At 54.5% G+C, this 17,951-nt stretch overlaps 2 protein-coding genes across 3 annotated transcripts; one reads left to right on the top strand and one right to left on the bottom strand.

Annotated features, from left to right (window-relative positions):
- Positions 1 to 921: 921 nt before the first annotated feature.
- Positions 922 to 16,898, bottom strand: LOC125698978 (translation initiation factor IF-2-like). Its single transcript, XM_048957986.1, has 2 exons — positions 14,720 to 16,898; positions 922 to 1,395 (listed from the first exon to the last, which is right to left on the bottom strand). The coding sequence occupies exon 1, from the start codon at positions 16,047 to 16,049 to the stop codon at positions 15,348 to 15,350; it is 702 nt and encodes a 233-aa protein (XP_048813943.1). The 5' UTR covers positions 16,050 to 16,898; the 3' UTR covers positions 922 to 1,395; positions 14,720 to 15,347.
- LOC125698977 (sperm-associated antigen 4 protein-like) lies at positions 8,444 to 13,503 on the top strand. 2 transcript variants are annotated; one of them, XM_048957985.1, is made up of 10 exons: positions 8,444 to 8,478; positions 9,121 to 9,182; positions 9,314 to 9,360; positions 9,777 to 9,817; positions 10,041 to 10,176; positions 10,448 to 10,532; positions 11,651 to 11,763; positions 12,096 to 12,263; positions 12,873 to 12,959; positions 13,386 to 13,503. In XM_048957985.1, exons 1-10 carry the CDS (start codon positions 8,459 to 8,461, stop codon positions 13,491 to 13,493), a joined length of 867 nt encoding a protein of 288 aa, XP_048813942.1. In that variant the 5' UTR covers positions 8,444 to 8,458; the 3' UTR covers positions 13,494 to 13,503. The 2 variants fall into 2 exon arrangements, with proteins under 2 accessions (XP_048813942.1, XP_048813941.1); XM_048957984.1 differs by lacking the exon at positions 13,386 to 13,503 and having other exon boundaries at positions 12,873 to 13,072.
- Positions 16,899 to 17,951: the final 1,053 nt, after the last annotated feature.

The raw sequence follows: 17,951 nt of genomic DNA, 5'->3' as shown, positions 1-17,951 counted from the left end.
CAGCAGCTCTACCCTGATGAGTGGCCAGGCCTAGTCCAGAGTCACAGCAAGGTTTGCAGAGCAGCATTGACAAATAAAGCAACAGAACTGAGAAAAGGCTGTCTCCTGAAGAAAATATTTTAAACAAAGTCACGGGGCAAAAGAATGTAATGACAGTGCTTTCTAATGGGATATAAGCATCATAGCAAGAAACCATACAAGACCATATGACCATACCTAACAGGGAACCATACATAACCTACAAGAACCATAGCAGCAGGCAATAAAGAAAAGTTAGCCCACCACTTCCAGAAACTAGTAACAACTCCAAAGAAGAGCAAACTCAGAGAGACACTGCTCCCTCTGCTGCTAACACTTAAAGAAAAGCACCTTTTCCAATCATTGCTTGCACCTGAGCTCCCTGGGATAGCCTTGACCTCTCCACTAATGTTCAATCATTGGTTCAGGCTGTGAAGGGATGGAGTGCAGCAGAGTTGCCAGGTCACAGCCTGAACCCAAGAGTGAGTAGGTCAGGGGAAAACTCTTGCTGTTTGGGAAACATGAAGTACAACGTGCTTCATGATGCAGGTACAGTACCTATCAGTGAAGTGATTGACAGGCGATTGTTGCAAGGTGATTGTTGGCGGTCTTCTTATGGTTCTGTTGGAACAGTAGTTGCTGTTCCTTCTGGAGGCTTATCTTCTTCAGTTTGGGTTTGGGTTCACTGGCTCCCAGAATTTCAGCACTCCACCACCTGGTGTCATGACATACCCTCGTAGACACTGAAGCACGCTCAAGTGTTGATGCTCCTACCCGTGGTCCTGTGGACTTCACAGCCTCAAGGGGAGTAGTACAAAGGCCCGTGGCTGAGCATGGACTACATGAACATCTTTCAAAATGGAAAGACTCACTGGTATGCCCTTCCCTTTGTCAGCTGCTCCCTTTTAACTATATGCTGATGATCATGAAGACAATTGCCACAGTCTAGTTCAGGCGATGAGTAAATCCATGGAGAATACTCAGTTCTGCAGCGCTGCCTGTCTTGTTACTTTCTTGGCAAAAAAGGCCCGTGGCTGAATGGTGCCTTCAGAAAGACCTGACATTTCCCAAGCGAGCCTTGAAAGGAACACGTTCTATCATCTTCTTCTCCCTACATGGAACATTCCTTCTTAGCCCAGGTTTTTGATTCAACGGAAGGGGAATGCAAGCTCATCAAATATGCCTGTAGTGTTTGCGGGTACAGCTCTCCTGAGTTCTGAAAAACCACATCTTTCTTCTGCTAAAGGTGGATTTGGCAGGCAAATTTGCCCAGAGAATACCAGCTTCTGTATTTTCCTTCATCATTCGATTCCATTTAGTCAGAGTTGCAGCCAAACAGAGAACACCATGACCATTGCTACAAACACCTCAAAGGAACTATAACAAGGCAGAAAGAAGATCTGAACTTTAGACTAAGGATGACAGCCCTACCATTCCTGCCTGAGTTGGTAGCCCCATTATCTGGAAGCAGTTGTGAAGTGAGAACACACATGCACACACAGCTCCAGAAATCAGATTTCCTGCACCATGAACGGACCCCTTTCAACGGTCATTGTTTTCTCAGAACTTGCAACTTTCCACCCTGCAACAAAACATCATCCTTCAACCCAGCAGAGATCTGGGTTGCTTCCTTTATTTTTTGAAAGTTACAGTTTTTATGAGATAAGCAGAGGCCAAGGGGAGAAATTGGACAGAGTGCTCATTTTCTGCTGAGCCATCCCTGTAACACACTCTGGGATCCTGTTACTTTCTGCAGCATGTCATTTTTAATTGCCTTATCATAAAATACTTTTTAAAGCACTGAACATTAAGGGATTTAAAACCTCTTTAATGCTCCTGGATGGCAATCTCTCAAGGCTCATACTGAGGCCAGCTCCATATAAGAAATAGAATGTGGGCAACAAAGGAATACCATAAATTAATGACAAGTATTCTAGAGAATATTTGAAAGACTTGAAATAAGACCTGTAGGAGATCTGCATTTCAATAATAAGCCAAAGCAGTAAGTGAGGGAGGAAGGAAGGAAGGAAGGAATATTTCTGTTCTTTCCGGGGTAAAGTCATTTATTACTCTCCAAGCAAAAGGTTTTGTACAATGTAATACAGGTAGATACAGGTGTGTGAAATCAAACCTGTACAGGGAAAAGCCCACAACAGCAATCAGATGTGCATAGACTGGGGTAAAGCAATATGAAACCCATGGTATCACTGCACTCAAAAGAAGGTTCATCTTGAATATAGCAAAGTGCTGTCAGCAGCGGGACACACAATGTTGCAAAAACACTGAGGTCTACAGTGCAATAGGAGCCAGTCTGGGCAGTGTAATAGCTGTCTTATCCTGAATAACTGCAATTCACAGCAATCTGTCGTTATCTAAGAAATGTGGATAGCAACACCTACGCTCACAGGGGTGAATGGGATCCTTTTAGCTGACTCCAAGATTTTCCTATCGCATTATCTCTAAAGAATGAAGAGAAATCAAGTTCATGTAATTGAGTTTGTTCAGTACGCAGGTATTGGAAAGCAATGCAAGTTAGTTAGACCCTTGGTATCATTGATGAGTGGTTTCAGATAAGGAAAAGCTGTCCCAAAGCACCATGAAGGAGCTCAGCAACACTTCTGAAATGAGCTGCAGCTTGGACATCAGTGCAGCGGGTCACACTGGAGGAAATCCCTTCTCATAGCACATTTTGACTCTTCTCACAAATCAGTCAGATAGCCTCCCATCTGTCTTTTCCAAAGGTATTTTCTGCATCCAAGACAAAGACTTGTTATAAAAGCCTGTTAGAATCCTAACAGTTGATCATTGTGGAGTTCGTCTATTTTATTAAGGTTGATTTCATAGCTTTTTGCTAGGTTCCAGTGCCTGAACTAAGTGATCTTCATTAGTTTGCAGATACTAGGCCTTGTACCTAAGTGCATGTATCTGGAAGTACCCCAGGAGATATCTAAGGTACACGAGCACCAAGAATTTTCCACAATGAATGACAGTGCTTGGAATACCAAATTCATTCTTGCTTACATGAAGCATTTTTTCTAATTCTATTTCATCTATGTCATCTCTGAAGCTTTGGAAACTTCAGATTCAAAAAAAAAATTCATCTTATTCCACATTACTTACATACCAACTGTAATTGCTAAGTTGTTCTGAGTGGCCCACAGCCAAAGAAAATTTTACGTATTTTTTTCCTTTTCATACATCTTCCTCAGTTTTGAAAGGCCTTTTCCATAGAATAACGAAGACTTCTGTGTTTCAGCACGTCCATCTGTTAAAAATTAGACAATTCAGCCCATCTATCTTCTCAGGCTAAGTTCATACTCAGCAGCTTTCCAGGAGTAGTGCCTAAGTGATTGTGACGGCCAAGCTCAGGGCTGGGCAAGCTGTAGTCAAGGACTCTATCTACTGCACTTGAACAGTCACATTAAGGTTGAATCAGTTGACTACATCTTGCTCCATCCCTTCACAGCCTGAACCAATGATTGAACATTAGTGGAGAGGTCAAGGCTATCCCAGGGAGCTCAGGTGCAAGCAATGATTGGAAAAGGTGCTTTTCTTTAAGTGTTAGCAGCAGAGGGAGCAGTGTCTCTCTGAGTTTGCTCTTCTTTGGAGTTGTTACTAGTTTCTGGAAGTGGTGGGCTAATTTTTCTTTATTGCTTGCTGCTATGGTTCTTGTAGGTTATCAGCTGTACAATTTTCTCTTCAGAGGCCTAATTTGCTTAGGCAATCAACACCATCAGTAAGAACATCTATTGTATAATGCACCAAGATCTACCTGACTTCCTAGTAATCGAGATGCTGAGACTGTAACTTGTCAACTGAATCAATGTATATGGATTTTATATTGCTTTTGCCACAGTGTATTTGGTGTGTTGATTTTATGGGCACCAGACACTCACTCAGCCTCTCTCTCACTCCCCCTCCACAGAAAGCCAGAGAGAGAGGGGAAAGCCCATGGGAATATTACCTCAGAAGTAAAACTAATTTGACTTAGGGAAAATAAATTTCTTTTCTTCATCCCATTCCCCTGCTCAGCAGGTCTTCCTCACCCCTCCGTTTCTGACTCCTTCATCTGTCGCAGAGTAGCTCCTCTGCGCTTTCCCTTCCTCCTCACACCTCTCCCTGATCCAGCATACGCTCTTCAGGAGCTGCAGGGTGAGCGTTGCTGGGGGCACATAGCACCTGCTCCATGACCTTCTTCCAAGGTGTTCCCACTCTTTTCTGCGATCTTTCTTCTGAGCTCCACTCCCTCTGAGTTGCCTGCTCATTGGCTAATGGGTCCTGTGGGGCAGTAGGAGGGAGGAGCAGTGGGCTGGAACTAGTTGTGTCTAGCACCCCAGCTTCATACCACACATCAGCAATATGGCAGGCCTTTCCACCACTGGACACCTGCACTCAGTGCAATACTCTTGTGATCAGAAAGGTCAAAAGAATGTTTCAGAAAGGTGAGTTGGGATTGTGTAAACATACAACACGTGTATTGATTAAAATTCCATTGATGTTTATTAGGAATACAATGTTAGTTCAATTGTTCAGGAAGTGTAGACGCTATACTAATTGATTCTTACAAAATCAGAATCATTTTAAACAGCCTAAATTTTCAAAGCACTCATTGAACTGTGCATAAGCTTTATTTGAGAAGCCCCTTATGCAAAAAGCCTCTTTTTCTGGTGGATGAGCACACACACTTTCTCTCAAAACAGTTTAATAAAAGGTTTATCTTAGTGCAAGTTAAAAGATTTTCAATGAAGTTGTTTTGGAGGTGTATGGCAACTGCTGAGTCACGGCCTGAACCTCTGATTGATCACCTGAGGTGAGCCATGAGTCAGCCAGAGGAGCACAGGTGAAGGCAATTCACCTGTGCTACCGGAAGCACAGGTGGAGCCAGGCTCCACCCCTCCTGGACCTATTTAAGAGCTGGCTACCAGAGGGGAAGGATCTCTTCTGGAGATCCTCCTCTTTGATATCTTCTAGTGAGCTCAACCCAAGGGTAAGCTCTTCTACTTATTCTCTTTTGTGATCCCTGTTTGCTTTGCCTTACTCTTTTGATTATATTGCAATTATAACATCTTGGTTATACACTTGGCGAGCCAGGCAGGCTGAATATACTAAAATTAACATGTCTTTCCTGTGGAATTTCTATAAATGGGTCAAGGGGGAGAACAATACTCCCCTAGAGAAAATGATTCCAGGGCAGATCCCAGGGTTTGAGGGATCGCCCTGCACTTGAACAGTCACATTAAGGTTGAATCAGTCTTCACACAATGAAGCAATATAATCTATTATCTGAATTCTGTTTGGATGGGGCCTTATAAATATTTCTATAATTAGTCAATGCACAGTAATATTTTCTTGCCTACAGGTTAAATACTGCTGATTAGCTGCTTACTTTTTAGAAAGTTCTCTGTCCTTAGTATTCACACGAGTCTTTTTCTGACCTGCTGTAAGCCCGTTAGTCCAAACCAGGTAAGGAGTCTAATTTTAGAGCTGGATCTTTAATGCAAATATGAAAAAGATTTACTACAGACACCTTTTCACTGATATTCTGATACTTCACTCAACTAAGGAAACCTCATTTTTGAGGATGCCGTCCACCAGGACACCCAGGTCCCTCTCTGCAGAGCTCCTCTCCAGCAGCTCATCCCCCAACCTGTACTGGTGCTTGCAATTATTCCTCCCCAGATGCAAGACTCTACACTTGCTTCTGTTAAACCTCATCTGGTTTTTTACTGCCCAGCTCTCAGCCTGTCCAGCTCTCGCTGAATGGCAGCACGGCCTTCAGCCAATCCTCCCAACTTCGTGTCATCAGCAAACTTGCTGAGGGTGGCCACCATCCCCTCATCAAGGTCATTGATGAAGATGTTGAACAAGACCGGACCCAGCACCGACCCCTGAGGAACACCGCTGCTTACAGGCCTCCAGCCAGACTCTGCACCGCCAACGACGACCCTCTGCCAGCAGCCAATCCTCAACCCACCTCACTGCCCACTCATCTATCCCACGCTTCCTCAGCTTTGTTATAAGGATGTTGTGGGGGACAGGATCAAAAGCCTTGCTGAAATCAAGGTAGACTACATCCACTGCTCTCCCCCCATCCACCCAGCCAGAGACAACATCACAGAAGGCCACCAGGTTGGTGGAGCACGACCTCCCCCTGGTGAACCCATGCTGATTACTCCTGATCACCTCCTTTTCTTCCAGCTGTCTGGAGATGGCATCCAGCACAGCTGTTCCATCACCTTTCCAGGGACAGAGGTGAGGCTGACTGGCCTATAATTGCCTGGCTCTTCCTTCTTGCCCTTTTTGAAGACCGCAGTGACATTGGCTCTGCTCCAGTCTTCAGGCACCTCCCCCGTCCCCCAAGGCCTCTCAAAGATGACCGAAAGCGGCTCAGCAATCACTACTGCCAGCTCCCCCAGCTCCCGTGGATGCATCCCATCGGCTCCCATGGATTGGTGAACATTGGTGCTGCCTGGGCGCTCCCGGACCACCTCTTCCCTGACTGCAGGGAGGTCTTCCATTCCCCAGAGCCTCTCACTGGGGGGGAGGGGCAGAGTCCACTTTGGGGGTGGGGGGGGGGAAAGGGGGACATTTGCTTCAGCCTCTGTTAATGATCCACCCCCCCTCATGCCTTGGAGACCCCCCCCCCCCCCTTGGGCAAAGAGCACAGAGGGGGTGGGGACAGCGAGAGACAGTCCTGGGGGGCACCATGTGAGTTCTGGGGGGGGCACATGGTTAAGGGTCCTTTTAGGGGGGGTTACATCCAGGGATGGGGGTCCATGGAGGGAGGAGGGACATGTGAGACCTTTATTGTTGGGAGGGGACATGTGGCAATAGACATTTGGAGAAACTGGGTTCTGTGGGGTGATCCCAGGATCTGGGTTCCAAATCTGGGGGGTGGAAATCCCACACCTTTTCCCATATAGATTTCCCACAAGCTCCCTGTACACCCCTGGGGTCATGCAGAAGAATCTGGACGTGTCCAGGGGGGTCCTGGGGGCGTCCAGGGGGGTCCTGGCAAAGCTGGGGACACCTTTCACGTCACCCTGGTGGTGATGCATCCCAGAGTTGGGGATGGGAGTTATTTAGGTGCTTGGAACAGTGCATCCATCGGCCTTGAGGAAGAACTTAAGCGAGGCAGAAGGAGCTGGAGGAACAAGAAGATGGACACCACCTGGAGATGCCACCATGGCACAATGTAACCATGAAGGGCCAATGGCAGGACTGGTGCTGGGCAGCCTGGGCTGATAGCACCAATGAGGTTCTGACAAGTGGACTCTGGAGGGTATATAAGATACTGTTGAGGCACTGGGTGCCATTTTGCAGCATCCTGCGTGTGGGTGTCTGTGGTGCGATGGTCCCAGCGAGGAGAGCTGGCGGGTAGAGCAAGGAGAGATCGCTAGCCCCTGCAGTGAGGGACCTGTAATGGCGGCGTGTCTGCGGCAAGTGGTGCCCGGTGTGAGGAGCGTGTGGCTGCTGTCCCTGCCGTGTGAGGGTCGTCTGACTGCAGTCCCTGCTGTCCCTTGGAATAGCTGAGCAGTGGCCACGATGGACTCGGTGATCAAGGTACTGTTACAGCTGGGGAGGGATGATGGCGGTAAAGATACGCCTTCTGAGAAGGAAATCAGCACCGTGGTGTGCCGGTTCGAACGGGAGGGGGTCTGTGCGGACCGTTTTGATGATGTTTTGAAGCCCCGCAAACGGGACGAGATTTCTCTCGCCCTTGCGCAGCATGCAGCGACTGCGCGAAAGGCAAACGAGCTGAAAATACGGGGCTTGCTGCTAGGAATGCTTGGAACAGCTATAGAAGAAGGGGAGGCAAACGGAGCTGCCCGGCAGCCTCTTGGTGCTGCCCCGTCAGACTCGTACAGAAGGAGCGCTCTGCAGTGCGAAGGGCAGGCGGGGGAGGCGGGGGGGAATGTTTCCTGTCGGGATCCAGAGGCTGCGACACAGCCCTCTGCGCCCCCGGGAAGCGTCTGTGCGCTTGAAGGAGTTCTGCCGCCGTACCGCGACCCATCCCCCGCCCGTGGAGCTTCTGCGGTTCGAGGAGCTCTGCCCCCATACCCCGACCCATCGCTGCCGCTGCCACCACGAGCGGAGCGTCCTTGTGCTGATGGCAGGGCGTGTGGCGCTGCTCGTGGCCGCTGCGGAGATGACAAGGAGGGCAGAACGAGCAGGGACGGTGATGGTGACGGGGAAAGGAGTTACCAGGGTGGCGGAAAGGGTGGATTGACGGACTGGGGAAAGTGAGATGTGGTCTGGTTGAGGAGGGGTGATCGTTGGATGCTGTCCCGGTCGTAATTGGCGATAGGGGAAGCCGCGAGCGGGTTCCCTCGCGCAGCACTGCAGTCCCGCGAGGACGGCGGAGCAGGCGAGGGGAGAGGTGATTGTGTCCTGGCACGAGAGCCAGCTTTTGCCTGTGTCTGAGTTGGAAGGAGCCCAAATGCCGGCCCGGCGGGGCAGGTGGGTGCAGCAGGACCCAGAACGTGGGGAGGGGAAGCCAGGAGCACCGGGTGGCGCCGGGCTTTGGGCAGTCAGGAAGCCGCGAATGGCGTCGGGTGGGCACAGCCCTGCCCCCGTGGCACAGCAGAGCCCTGCGCTCTGCCCTGGCACCGGAGGCTCTTGCGAAAGGCCCTGGGAGCTGCATGAAAGCAAGGGGGGAGTCTGGCACGTGGGGAGGAAGGACGGCGTGCAGCAATACAGGCTGGGGGAGGAGCTGCTGCAGGGGAGCTGTTCAGAGCTGGGTGTCCTGGGGGACGGCAGGTCGGCCGTGAGCCAGCAGTGTGCCCTGGTGGAAACATGGCGTCCTGGGGGGCAGGAATGGGGTCCCAGCGTGTCTCTATGTGTCCCAATGCGTCCCAATGTGTCTCTGTGTCCCAATAGGTCCCAATGTGTCTCTATGGGTCCCAATGTGTCTGAATGGGTCCCAACGTGTCTCTGCGGCTCTGAAGGTGTCCCTATGGGTCCCGCTGTTCCCTGGAGCAGGCTGCCCATGGAGGTGGTGGAGTGTGATGCTGTGATCTCTGCTGGGCAGAGGAAAGCACTGCAAGGATCCCAGGAGATCCCAGCTGGGCCACGCTCACCGCTGTCTGCTCTCTCCCTTAGGCGATGCTCTGCTGCGGAGAGGGGAAGGAGGACTCCGGTCCTGCTGCTTTCTGTCCTTTCTGGTGAGTGCTCCCCACCCAAAGCCATGCCAGCAGGGCTGGGCAGCGGGACTGTCCCACACGGCGTGGGTCTGCAGGAGGAAAACGGGGCTGCGGAGCAAACTAATGGTCTGTCCCACCTGATCTCCCCACAGCTGGAGCCTTCCTTTGTGTACTGGCATGGAGGAGCAACGTCCTGCAGGTCAGTGCTGCAGGCTGCGCAGCAGAGGCCAACGCAACCCCCATTGAGCAGCGGGGGGAGTTTGGCCACGGGCTGAGATGGAGGGTGGGCTGGGGGTCGCCTGGGCAGCAGGGTGGGCTTCGGTGCGGAAGCATCTTCCCAGCGCCCGGCTCGGGCTGAAGGCGGCAGCATGGGGGCAGAAGGGGCCTTTGGCCCATGCCTGGCACGGGGGAGCCTGAAGGGGCCGGGAAAGCCGAGGGAGAAGCAGAGATGCTGTGCGGCACAGGGAGGGCTTCAGAGCCCGGCTTTGGGCAGCGCCGCTCTGCAAATGGCTGGGCAGCAGCAGGAAATTCTGCCGGCGGTTCCCTGGGAAGCCCCTGCGGAAGCCCTGGCCGCGCTGCTTGTGCCTCCTGCCATCGAACGCCTTTCTCTTCCAGGTGCTGTCAGCAGGACCTGCGCCCGAGTTCCCAGCTCTGGGGTAAGAACGCTTCCTTGCCCTGCACAAGGCCCTTCCCTTCCCCTTCCCCTTCCCCTTTCCCTTTCCCTTTCCCTTTCCGAAGGCCGCCCTTGGCAAAGGCAAAGCAAAGGAAGGAAAGTGGCTGGGGGATAAGGAAGGGCACAACCCCCCCCCAGGATCCTTCACCTCTGCAGCTCTGAGCTCTGTGAGCAGTGCTCAAGGCTCGCTTTGCCTTTGCCTTCAGGAACTCTCGGGTTCAGATGGAGAAGAGGCAGGAGCTGGAGGCGACATCCACTCAGCTGTCGGCCAAGAAGGGCCTCATTCTCCAAGCCCTGTTTGATGTCCTGCAGGAGAGCGGGATCCACATATTCAACAGCGAGGTGACGGCGCTGCTCCCTCCTGTTTCAGCCCTTTCCAGAGGCAGCTCTGTGCCCCACACCTGGCTCTCAGCTCAGCCCCTCTCGTGCCTTGGAGCCGCTCTGCTCCCCTCGCTGCTGGCTGGGATCAGGGTGTGCTGTGCAGCGCTGTGCATTCCCTCCCCTGGCTCCTGGGTAGCATCCCTAGGGTCAGGGTTAGGGTCAGGGTCAGGGTCAGCTCTCCTCCGCAGCGTTTGTGCTCACTGCTGTCTCTCCGTTCCCCATTTGTTGCCAGGAAATCCTGCAGTTGACCCAGGAGGCCATGGAGAAAATGGTGGAGAACGGCGCCTGGCTGCCCAACTGGGCTCTGCAAACCCTGGGTACGTCGATAGGCAGCTTCAGTGCCCTCAGCTCTGCGCCTGGCGCTCCCCAAAGCTGCCGAGCTCTGCTTTCTGCCCGCTGTCTCACAGAGCTTTGGAACGGCTGAGCTCTGCAGGGACCTTACAGCCCATCCAGCCCAGCTCCCTGCCGTTGGCAGGGCTGCCACCCTTTCCATCAGGGTAACTTCCAGACTTTGCTTGTAGGCTTTGTTTCTGAGATGTCTAATTATTATGATTATTTTTGCTGCATATTCTTCTTCTTTCTCTTTCGTTAAAAAAATTGAGCACATCTTTTCATTCTAGAAGATCACATCCCACCGTCAGCTTTGCTCAGGGAGAATGGATTGATTCTTTCTTCTCGTGCCCTGTTCACTTGCATGGCTATTATCTTTTCCATTTGTTTCATTGTTTTAGATTTATTTTGCTATAACTTGCTTTTCATTCTTTTCTAACCTCTACTGTCCTTACCACGGATGAATGGGTGTCTTGTAAAGATTCCTTTTTCTATTAAAGAAATCCACGCAGTGAGCAGTTTCATGTACCTGATATACAATAGCTTTCAAATTCACTTGGGAAAGAAAGGTATAGTCTGTCAGAGAGAAGAAGGTTCTGAAGGCATATATTTTACATCGCTTGATTTCTTTTCACACTCAGGATATTGCACAAGTTGTATTTAGTAGACTGAATTCTAGAGAAATTGGAATGGAAGGTAAACAGAAGTATTTCAGGTGTAAAAAGCAAAATGGAAAAGGGGAGAGAGCTAGGAAAGAAAACATTTTCCTCTCCTTGGCAACAACATCCAGAAATCATCAGGTGCTCAGGGCCCCGTCCAACCCGGTCTCAGCAACGGGGCACCCACGGCTTCTGGGGGCGGCAAGAATTTCCTCCTGCCATCCCATTCAATCTCCCCGCTCTGAGAATTCACAAAGCCTCCACCTGTGCTCTTGGGGCTGAGCGGCTCCTCTCCCCACTGCTCCATCAGTGCCTCAGGCTGGGACTCCACACTTCCCACACACACAGGAGGGATTTTGCACCCCAGGAGCTTCGTGGAATGAGCATTGGCTCCTTCAGCTCCCCTCTGGGCCGCCCCACTGCACGTCTCTCCATCTTCCTTCCAGGTGCCACCATCGATGCTGAGCGGACGTCCCAGAGTTACGGCGGGGCAGGCAGGCAGCACGGCTGGCTTTCCCCACTGTTCTCCAGCGCCAAGCCTCCTGAGACGCTGCTGCAGGTACGGCAGGACAAACGGCGCCTGTGTGTTGGCTGCAGCTTTCTGGCTGCACAAGCGAGCGCACAGCGATTTCCTTTGGCCCAGCTGCACTGCTCAGCCCACACTGCCCCACGTTACTGAGCGTGGGTGATGGATGGCTGACAGAGAGCTGACGGGTGCTGGGAGGGCTGCCTGCCACCTCTGGGCAAGCAGAGAAAGGCGGCTGAGCCTTTCCGTCTGCCGTCCCCAGCTGTGCCCGTTCCCCTCCTGTCCTCCTGCCCCTGCTCCTCGCTCACCGGCCGGCTCTGGGGCTCTTGGCCTCGCTGCTGACAGACGCGTCTCTCTCATTGCAGGCCGATATTTCTCCTGGCAACTGCTGGGCTTTCCGAGGATCCGAGGGCGACGTGGTCATCCGGCTGCCGCAGAAAATCCGGCCCTCGGCTTTCACCGTGTGGCACATCTCCACGGCGGTCTCTCCCTCCGGGGAAGTCAGCAGCGCCCCCAGAGAGTTTATTGTCTTGGTAAGTCTGTGCTGCTGCTTCCAAGGGAGGAAAACCCCGAGGAAAAGCTTTGGCACAGAGCCCCACGAGGCCCCATAGCGGCGGGAGCCCCAGTCATGAACAGCGGCTGCTATGCAGTGACAGCCCTCTCATTAGCGGGCGCGAATATCACGACGGAAGCGATGTGACGAGGTGTGGATCGGGGAAAGGGTTCAGAGATGGGAGAGCTCTAACTGCCATCGTGAGAACGATTGGGAGCGAGCATCAAAACCAAGGGGGGTTAAAAGGGCAAACAGCCCAGTGGTGAGGGGGAACGCAGGGCAGCGCAGCTTCGGGAGAGCCCTGCGCCCGGCCTCAGCTGCAGAAAGCTGCCGGGAATTCGGCCTCTGCGACTCCACCAACAGGAGAAAAGGCCACAGCAAACGCATGGCGAGCAATCCCAGAGGAGATTGCAGAGCGCGGCATCCCGGCCCAGGGCACGGAGACCCTCGGGGTGCTCACACGTCTCCGGAGCCTCTGCTGCTCTGCCAGAGCTGATGGGGGAGAAGGGCTCCCACCTTCGGCCTCGGCAAAAGTCCTTTTCGCACGGCCTGCCCTAAAGCGTGACCGAAATCGTCTCTTGTCTTTCAGGGAATGGACGAGGACGAACCACCAACCGCCCTGGGGTTTTTCGTTTACGACATCAAAGGAGAGATTGCCCAGACCTTCCACGTGCAGGTATGGCCAGTCCTGGCAAGAAAGGCTTGGCCTGCTCAGCCGGGCCCTGCTCTGCTCTCCCTCCCGTGGGGAACACAGACGAGGCGGCCGTCCCACCTTTGGCAGCCATAGTTCTTCCTGCTCGAGCACAGCAGCCCCCAGGCTCCCCCAGCATCACCTCTGCCCTCCCGCTCCTCTCCACCATCAGTCAGGAGGTGGCTGGTGGCTTTGGGGGCGGCCATGGCAGCCAGAGAGCCGCCGCAGCAGCAGGAAGGCGCTGCGGGAGGCAAACCGTCCCCCTGCGGGTGCGGAGGGATGACGGCCGGCGGGAGGGAGGAGGGTGGCTGCCTTGCTCCATCAGCAGCGCCGTCCCATGGCAGCAGAGCAGAGCCGGGCTTCGGCCAAGGGAGCCGCGCGTGACGAAGCCTCTCCTCTTTGTGTCGGCAGGCGGAGCCCCACAAAGCCTTCGGCCGTATCCTGTTTCAGGTGCAGAGCAAATGGGGCAACGTGGAACACACCTGCATCTACAGGGTGGAAATTCACAGCCACTTGTGAAACATCTGTGAGAAGGCGGCCATGGAAACATCGACCACCAGGGCGGCCCCTGGTTGCCAGGCCTGCCAACACCACCCCCCATCCCCCCCCACCATCCGTCAGGGGACGGGAGGAACCCGCCTGGCTTGGAAGCTTGTCCTCATCGGCCTGCGCCCCAACACCGGAACCCTGGCGGATGAGCGACAGCACCCGCCACTGATACCTTTCCGCCAGCGCTTCACTGCTTACCGTAGGCACTGTGAAAGCAAATGCTTCCCGGTCTCTCTCCGCAAGGGGAATGGAGAAAAAGCAATCCTTGAGATCAATGATCACCGAGGGCCAACCTTTGGGTATGGCCGACAAAAGCGGCCCCCTTGTTGTACAGCTCCAAAAGGAACCACCTGAGCATGAACAGCACGTGAGTCATGGAACAAGCGATCAGCCCCACAAGACTTTTTGATGACAAGAACAGGTGTGTTCCATCGACTAAGCGATGGTTCTGTGTGCCCACACCGCAATTCCTGCGCAACCAATTGTCTGAGCGCTTCGACTTTATGGTGCGGGAGGGGCACTGATCTACCAGACAGGATGAGCATCCTGCCTCCCGTACAAAGGAATTGCGTAGGTAGTGAGAACTGGCAGGCAGTGGCCCCTGGTACGAATTTGTGATGCGAGCCCCAAGAGCTGTCAGAAAATCTCTCCCAGCAGCGTGCCGGGCACCTGAGCTCTGAGCGGGACAATCAGCACCGCTCGTTCCATCTCTCCCTCCCTGTCCACGGAAATGGTTGCAGCCTCGTCTCTGCATTTCAGTCCAAAGGAAACCTCCTACCCCTTGCATCTGTCGGGCTGGCACTCGCGGCCTCCCATCGGGCCATTCCCTCACTGCAGTCGCCGCAACATCCGCCCCGCAGTCTGTCAAGGCCGTACCTACAATGGCTCGCGGTCCCGCCTATTCAGGAGGCGAGGCGCCGGCACAGCTGATCATCGCTCGAACGAGAGGCCGATCCCGGCCATCGAGCGTTAATGCCGCTGCGGGCGCGCGACGAACCCGAGCGGCGAAACTGGCCCGTTCCGAGAGAAGGGGGAGGGACCCTGGGCCTGCAGGACCCCCCCATTCCCGTCGCCCTGCTGCGCTCCGTCTTTCTGCCCGCTCGCTCCACGCACCTCCCCTACTGGGCACTGACGAGCGCTCTGTCCGCGCCGCCCGCAGCTCCAACGGCCCGCTGCAACCTGATCCCCGCACTTACCGGGCCCCTCACCCCGCGCCCAACGGGGCCGTTTGCCTTCAAGCGGCCTGCCTGCCCACAGCCGTCACGCAGCTCTGAGGCTGCTGAGAGCTGACAGCCGCCACTCCACACGCCGCTGACTGTCGGACTCGGACTCCCTTCGCTCCCACGATCCGCTGACTCCGCCCCCCAGCCGCCCTCTGCAATGCCTGGATCCCGGCATCGGCGCCTGCTAGAAGCTGCCCCGCTCTGAGCTTAGCTGCTCGTGCCTGGGGAGTTCCCATCCCCCGGCCATCCCTGCCAAACGCAGCAGGAGGAATCATGGAACGGGTGCTGGGGGTCCCCTTCAGCAGCCGCAAGTACTGCCCGAAGGCTCGTCATCCACTGCGTGGACCGTCATGAAGTGGATTGCACAGGGGACGGCACCACACGCATCCAATTGGTGACATCACGACGGAGGAGGGGACCCACGGATGTCAGAGCCTCCAAAGCATCCCGAGTGAGGGGCGAATTGAGCCCCGTTTGTCCACACGATCTAATCAGCGGGTCGCTCCTTTTGGATCGAGGGAAACCCGCTCGCGGCTTCCCCTATCGCCAATTACGACCGGGACAGCATCCAACGATCACCCCTCCTCAACCAGACCACATCTCACTTTCCCCAGTCCGTCAATCCACCCTTTCCGCCACCCTGGTAACTCCTTTCCCCGTCACCATCACCGTCCCTGCTCGTTCTGCCCTCCTTGTCATCTCCGCAGCGGCCACGAGCAGCGCCACACGCCCTGCCATCAGCACAAGGACGCTCCGCTCGTGGTGGCAGCGGCAGCGATGGGTCGGGGTATGGGGGCAGAGCTCCTCGAACCGCAGAAGCTCCACGGGCGGGGGATGGGTCGCGGTACGGCGGCAGAACTCCTTCAAGCGCACAGACGCTTCCCGGGGGCGCAGAGGGCTGTGTCGCAGCCTCTGGATCCCGACAGGAAACATTCCCCCCCGCCTCCCCCGCCTGCCCTTCGCACTGCAGAGCGCTCCTTCTGTACGAGTCTGACGGGGCAGCACCAAGAGGCTGCCGGGCAGCTCCGTTTGCCTCCCCTTCTTCTATAGCTGTTCCAAGCATTCCTAGCAGCAAGCCCCGTATTTTCAGCTCGTTTGCCTTTCGCGCAGTCGCTGCATGCTGCGCAAGGGCGAGAGAAATCTCGTCCCGTTTGCGGGGCTTCAAAACATCATCAAAACGGTCCGCACAGACCCCCTCCCGTTCGAACCGGCACACCACGGTGCTGATTTCCTTCTCAGAAGGCGTATCTTTACCGCCATCATCCCTCCCCAGCTGTAACAGTACCTTGATCACCGAGTCCATCGTGGCCACTGCTCAGCTATTCCAAGGGACAGCAGGGACTGCAGTCAGACGACCCTCACACGGCAGGGACAGCAGCCACACGCTCCTCACACCGGGCACCACTTGCCGCAGACACGCCGCCATTACAGGTCCCTCACTGCAGGGGCTAGCGATCTTTCCTTGCTCTACCCGCCAGCTCTCCTCGCTGGGACCATCGCACCACAGACACCCACACGCAGGATGCTACAAAATGGCACCCAGTGCCTCAACAGTATCTTATATACCCTCCAGAGTCCACTTGTCAGAACCTCATTGGTGCTATCAGCCCAGGCTGCCCAGCACCAGTCCTGCCATTGGCCCTTCATGGTTACATTGTGCCATGGTGGCATCTCCAGGTGGTGTCCATCTTCTTGTTCCTCCAGCTCCTTCTGCCTCGCTTAAGTTCTTCCTCAAGGCCGATGGATGCACTGTTCCAAGCACCTAAATAACTCCCATCCCCAACTCTGGGATGCATCACCACCAGGGTGACGTGAAAGGTGTCCCCAGCTTTGCCAGGACCCCCCTGGACGCCCCCAGGACCCCCCTGGACACGTCCAGATTCTTCTGCATGACCCCAGGGGTGTACAGGGAGCTTGTGGGAAATCTATATGGGAAAAGGTGTGGGATTTCCACCCCCCAGATTTGGAACCCAGATCCTGGGATCACCCCACAGAACCCAGTTTCTCCAAATGTCTATTGCCACATGTCCCCTCCCAACAATAAAGGTCTCACATGTCCCTCCTCCCTCCATGGACCCCCATCCCTGGATGTAACCCCCCCTAAAAGGACCCTTAACCATGTGCCCCCCCCAGAACTCACATGGTGCCCCCCAGGACTGTCTCTCGCTGTCCCCACCCCCTCTGTGCTCTTTGCCCAAGGGGGGGGGGGGGGGTCTCCAAGGCATGAGGGGGGGTGGATCATTAACAGAGGCTGAAGCAAATGTCCCCCTTTCCCCCCCCCCACCCCCAAAGTGGACTCTGCCCCTCCCCCCCAGTGAGAGGCTCTGGGGAATGGAAGACCTCCCTGCAGTCAGGGAAGAGGTGGTCCGGGAGCGCCCAGGCAGCACCAATGTTCACCAATCCATGGGAGCCGATGGGATGCATCCACGGGAGCTGGGGGAGCTGGCAGTAGTGATTGCTGAGCCGCTTTCGGTCATCTTTGAGAGGCCTTGGGGGACGGGGGAGGTGCCTGAAGACTGGAGCAGAGCCAATGTCACTGCGGTCTTCAAAAAGGGCAAGAAGGAAGAGCCAGGCAATTATAGGCCAGTCAGCCTCACCTCTGTCCCTGGAAAGGTGATGGAACAGCTGTGCTGGATGCCATCTCCAGACAGCTGGAAGAAAAGGAGGTGATCAGGAGTAATCAGCATGGGTTCACCAGGGGGAGGTCGTGCTCCACCAACCTGGTGGCCTTCTGTGATGTTGTCTCTGGCTGGGTGGATGGGGGGAGAGCAGTGGATGTAGTCTACCTTGATTTCAGCAAGGCTTTTGATCCTGTCCCCCACAACATCCTTATAACAAAGCTGAGGAAGCGTGGGATAGATGAGTGGGCAGTGAGGTGGGTTGAGGATTGGCTGCTGGCAGAGGGTCGTCGTTGGCGGTGCAGAGTCTGGCTGGAGGCCTGTAAGCAGCGGTGTTCCTCAGGGGTCGGTGCTGGGTCCGGTCTTGTTCAACATCTTCATCAATGACCTTGATGAGGGGATGGTGGCCACCCTCAGCAAGTTTGCTGATGACACGAAGTTGGGAGGATTGGCTGAAGGCCGTGCTGCCATTCAGCGAGAGCTGGACAGGCTGAGAGCTGGGCAGTAAAAAACCAGATGAGGTTTAACAGAAGCAAGTGTAGAGTCTTGCATCTGGGGAGGAATAATTGCAAGCACCAGTACAGGTT

The sequence above is a fragment of the Lagopus muta genome, chromosome 11 (assembly GCF_023343835.1).
Source record: "Lagopus muta isolate bLagMut1 chromosome 11, bLagMut1 primary, whole genome shotgun sequence".
Classification (NCBI taxonomy): Eukaryota; Metazoa; Chordata; class Aves; order Galliformes; family Phasianidae; genus Lagopus; species Lagopus muta.
This window is presented reverse-complemented; position numbering and strand designations above follow the sequence as displayed.

What these genes read in the sequence shown, in the direction of transcription:
- LOC125698977 (XM_048957984.1), top strand. Translation starts at nt 8,459, where the DNA reads ATGCCGGCCCGGCGGGGCAG. An exon ending in GGAGGAGCAACGTCCTGCAG is followed by an intron (nt 9,361 to 9,776) that starts GTCAGTGCTGCA and finishes TTTCTCTTCCAG; the next exon opens with GTGCTGTCAGCAGGACCTGC. An exon ending in CCAGAGAGTTTATTGTCTTG is followed by an intron (nt 12,264 to 12,872) that starts GTAAGTCTGTGC and finishes CTTGTCTTTCAG; the next exon opens with GGAATGGACGAGGACGAACC.
- LOC125698978 (XM_048957986.1), bottom strand. Translation starts at nt 16,049, where the DNA reads ATGGACTCGGTGATCAAGGTACTGTTACAGCTGGGGAGGGATGATGGC.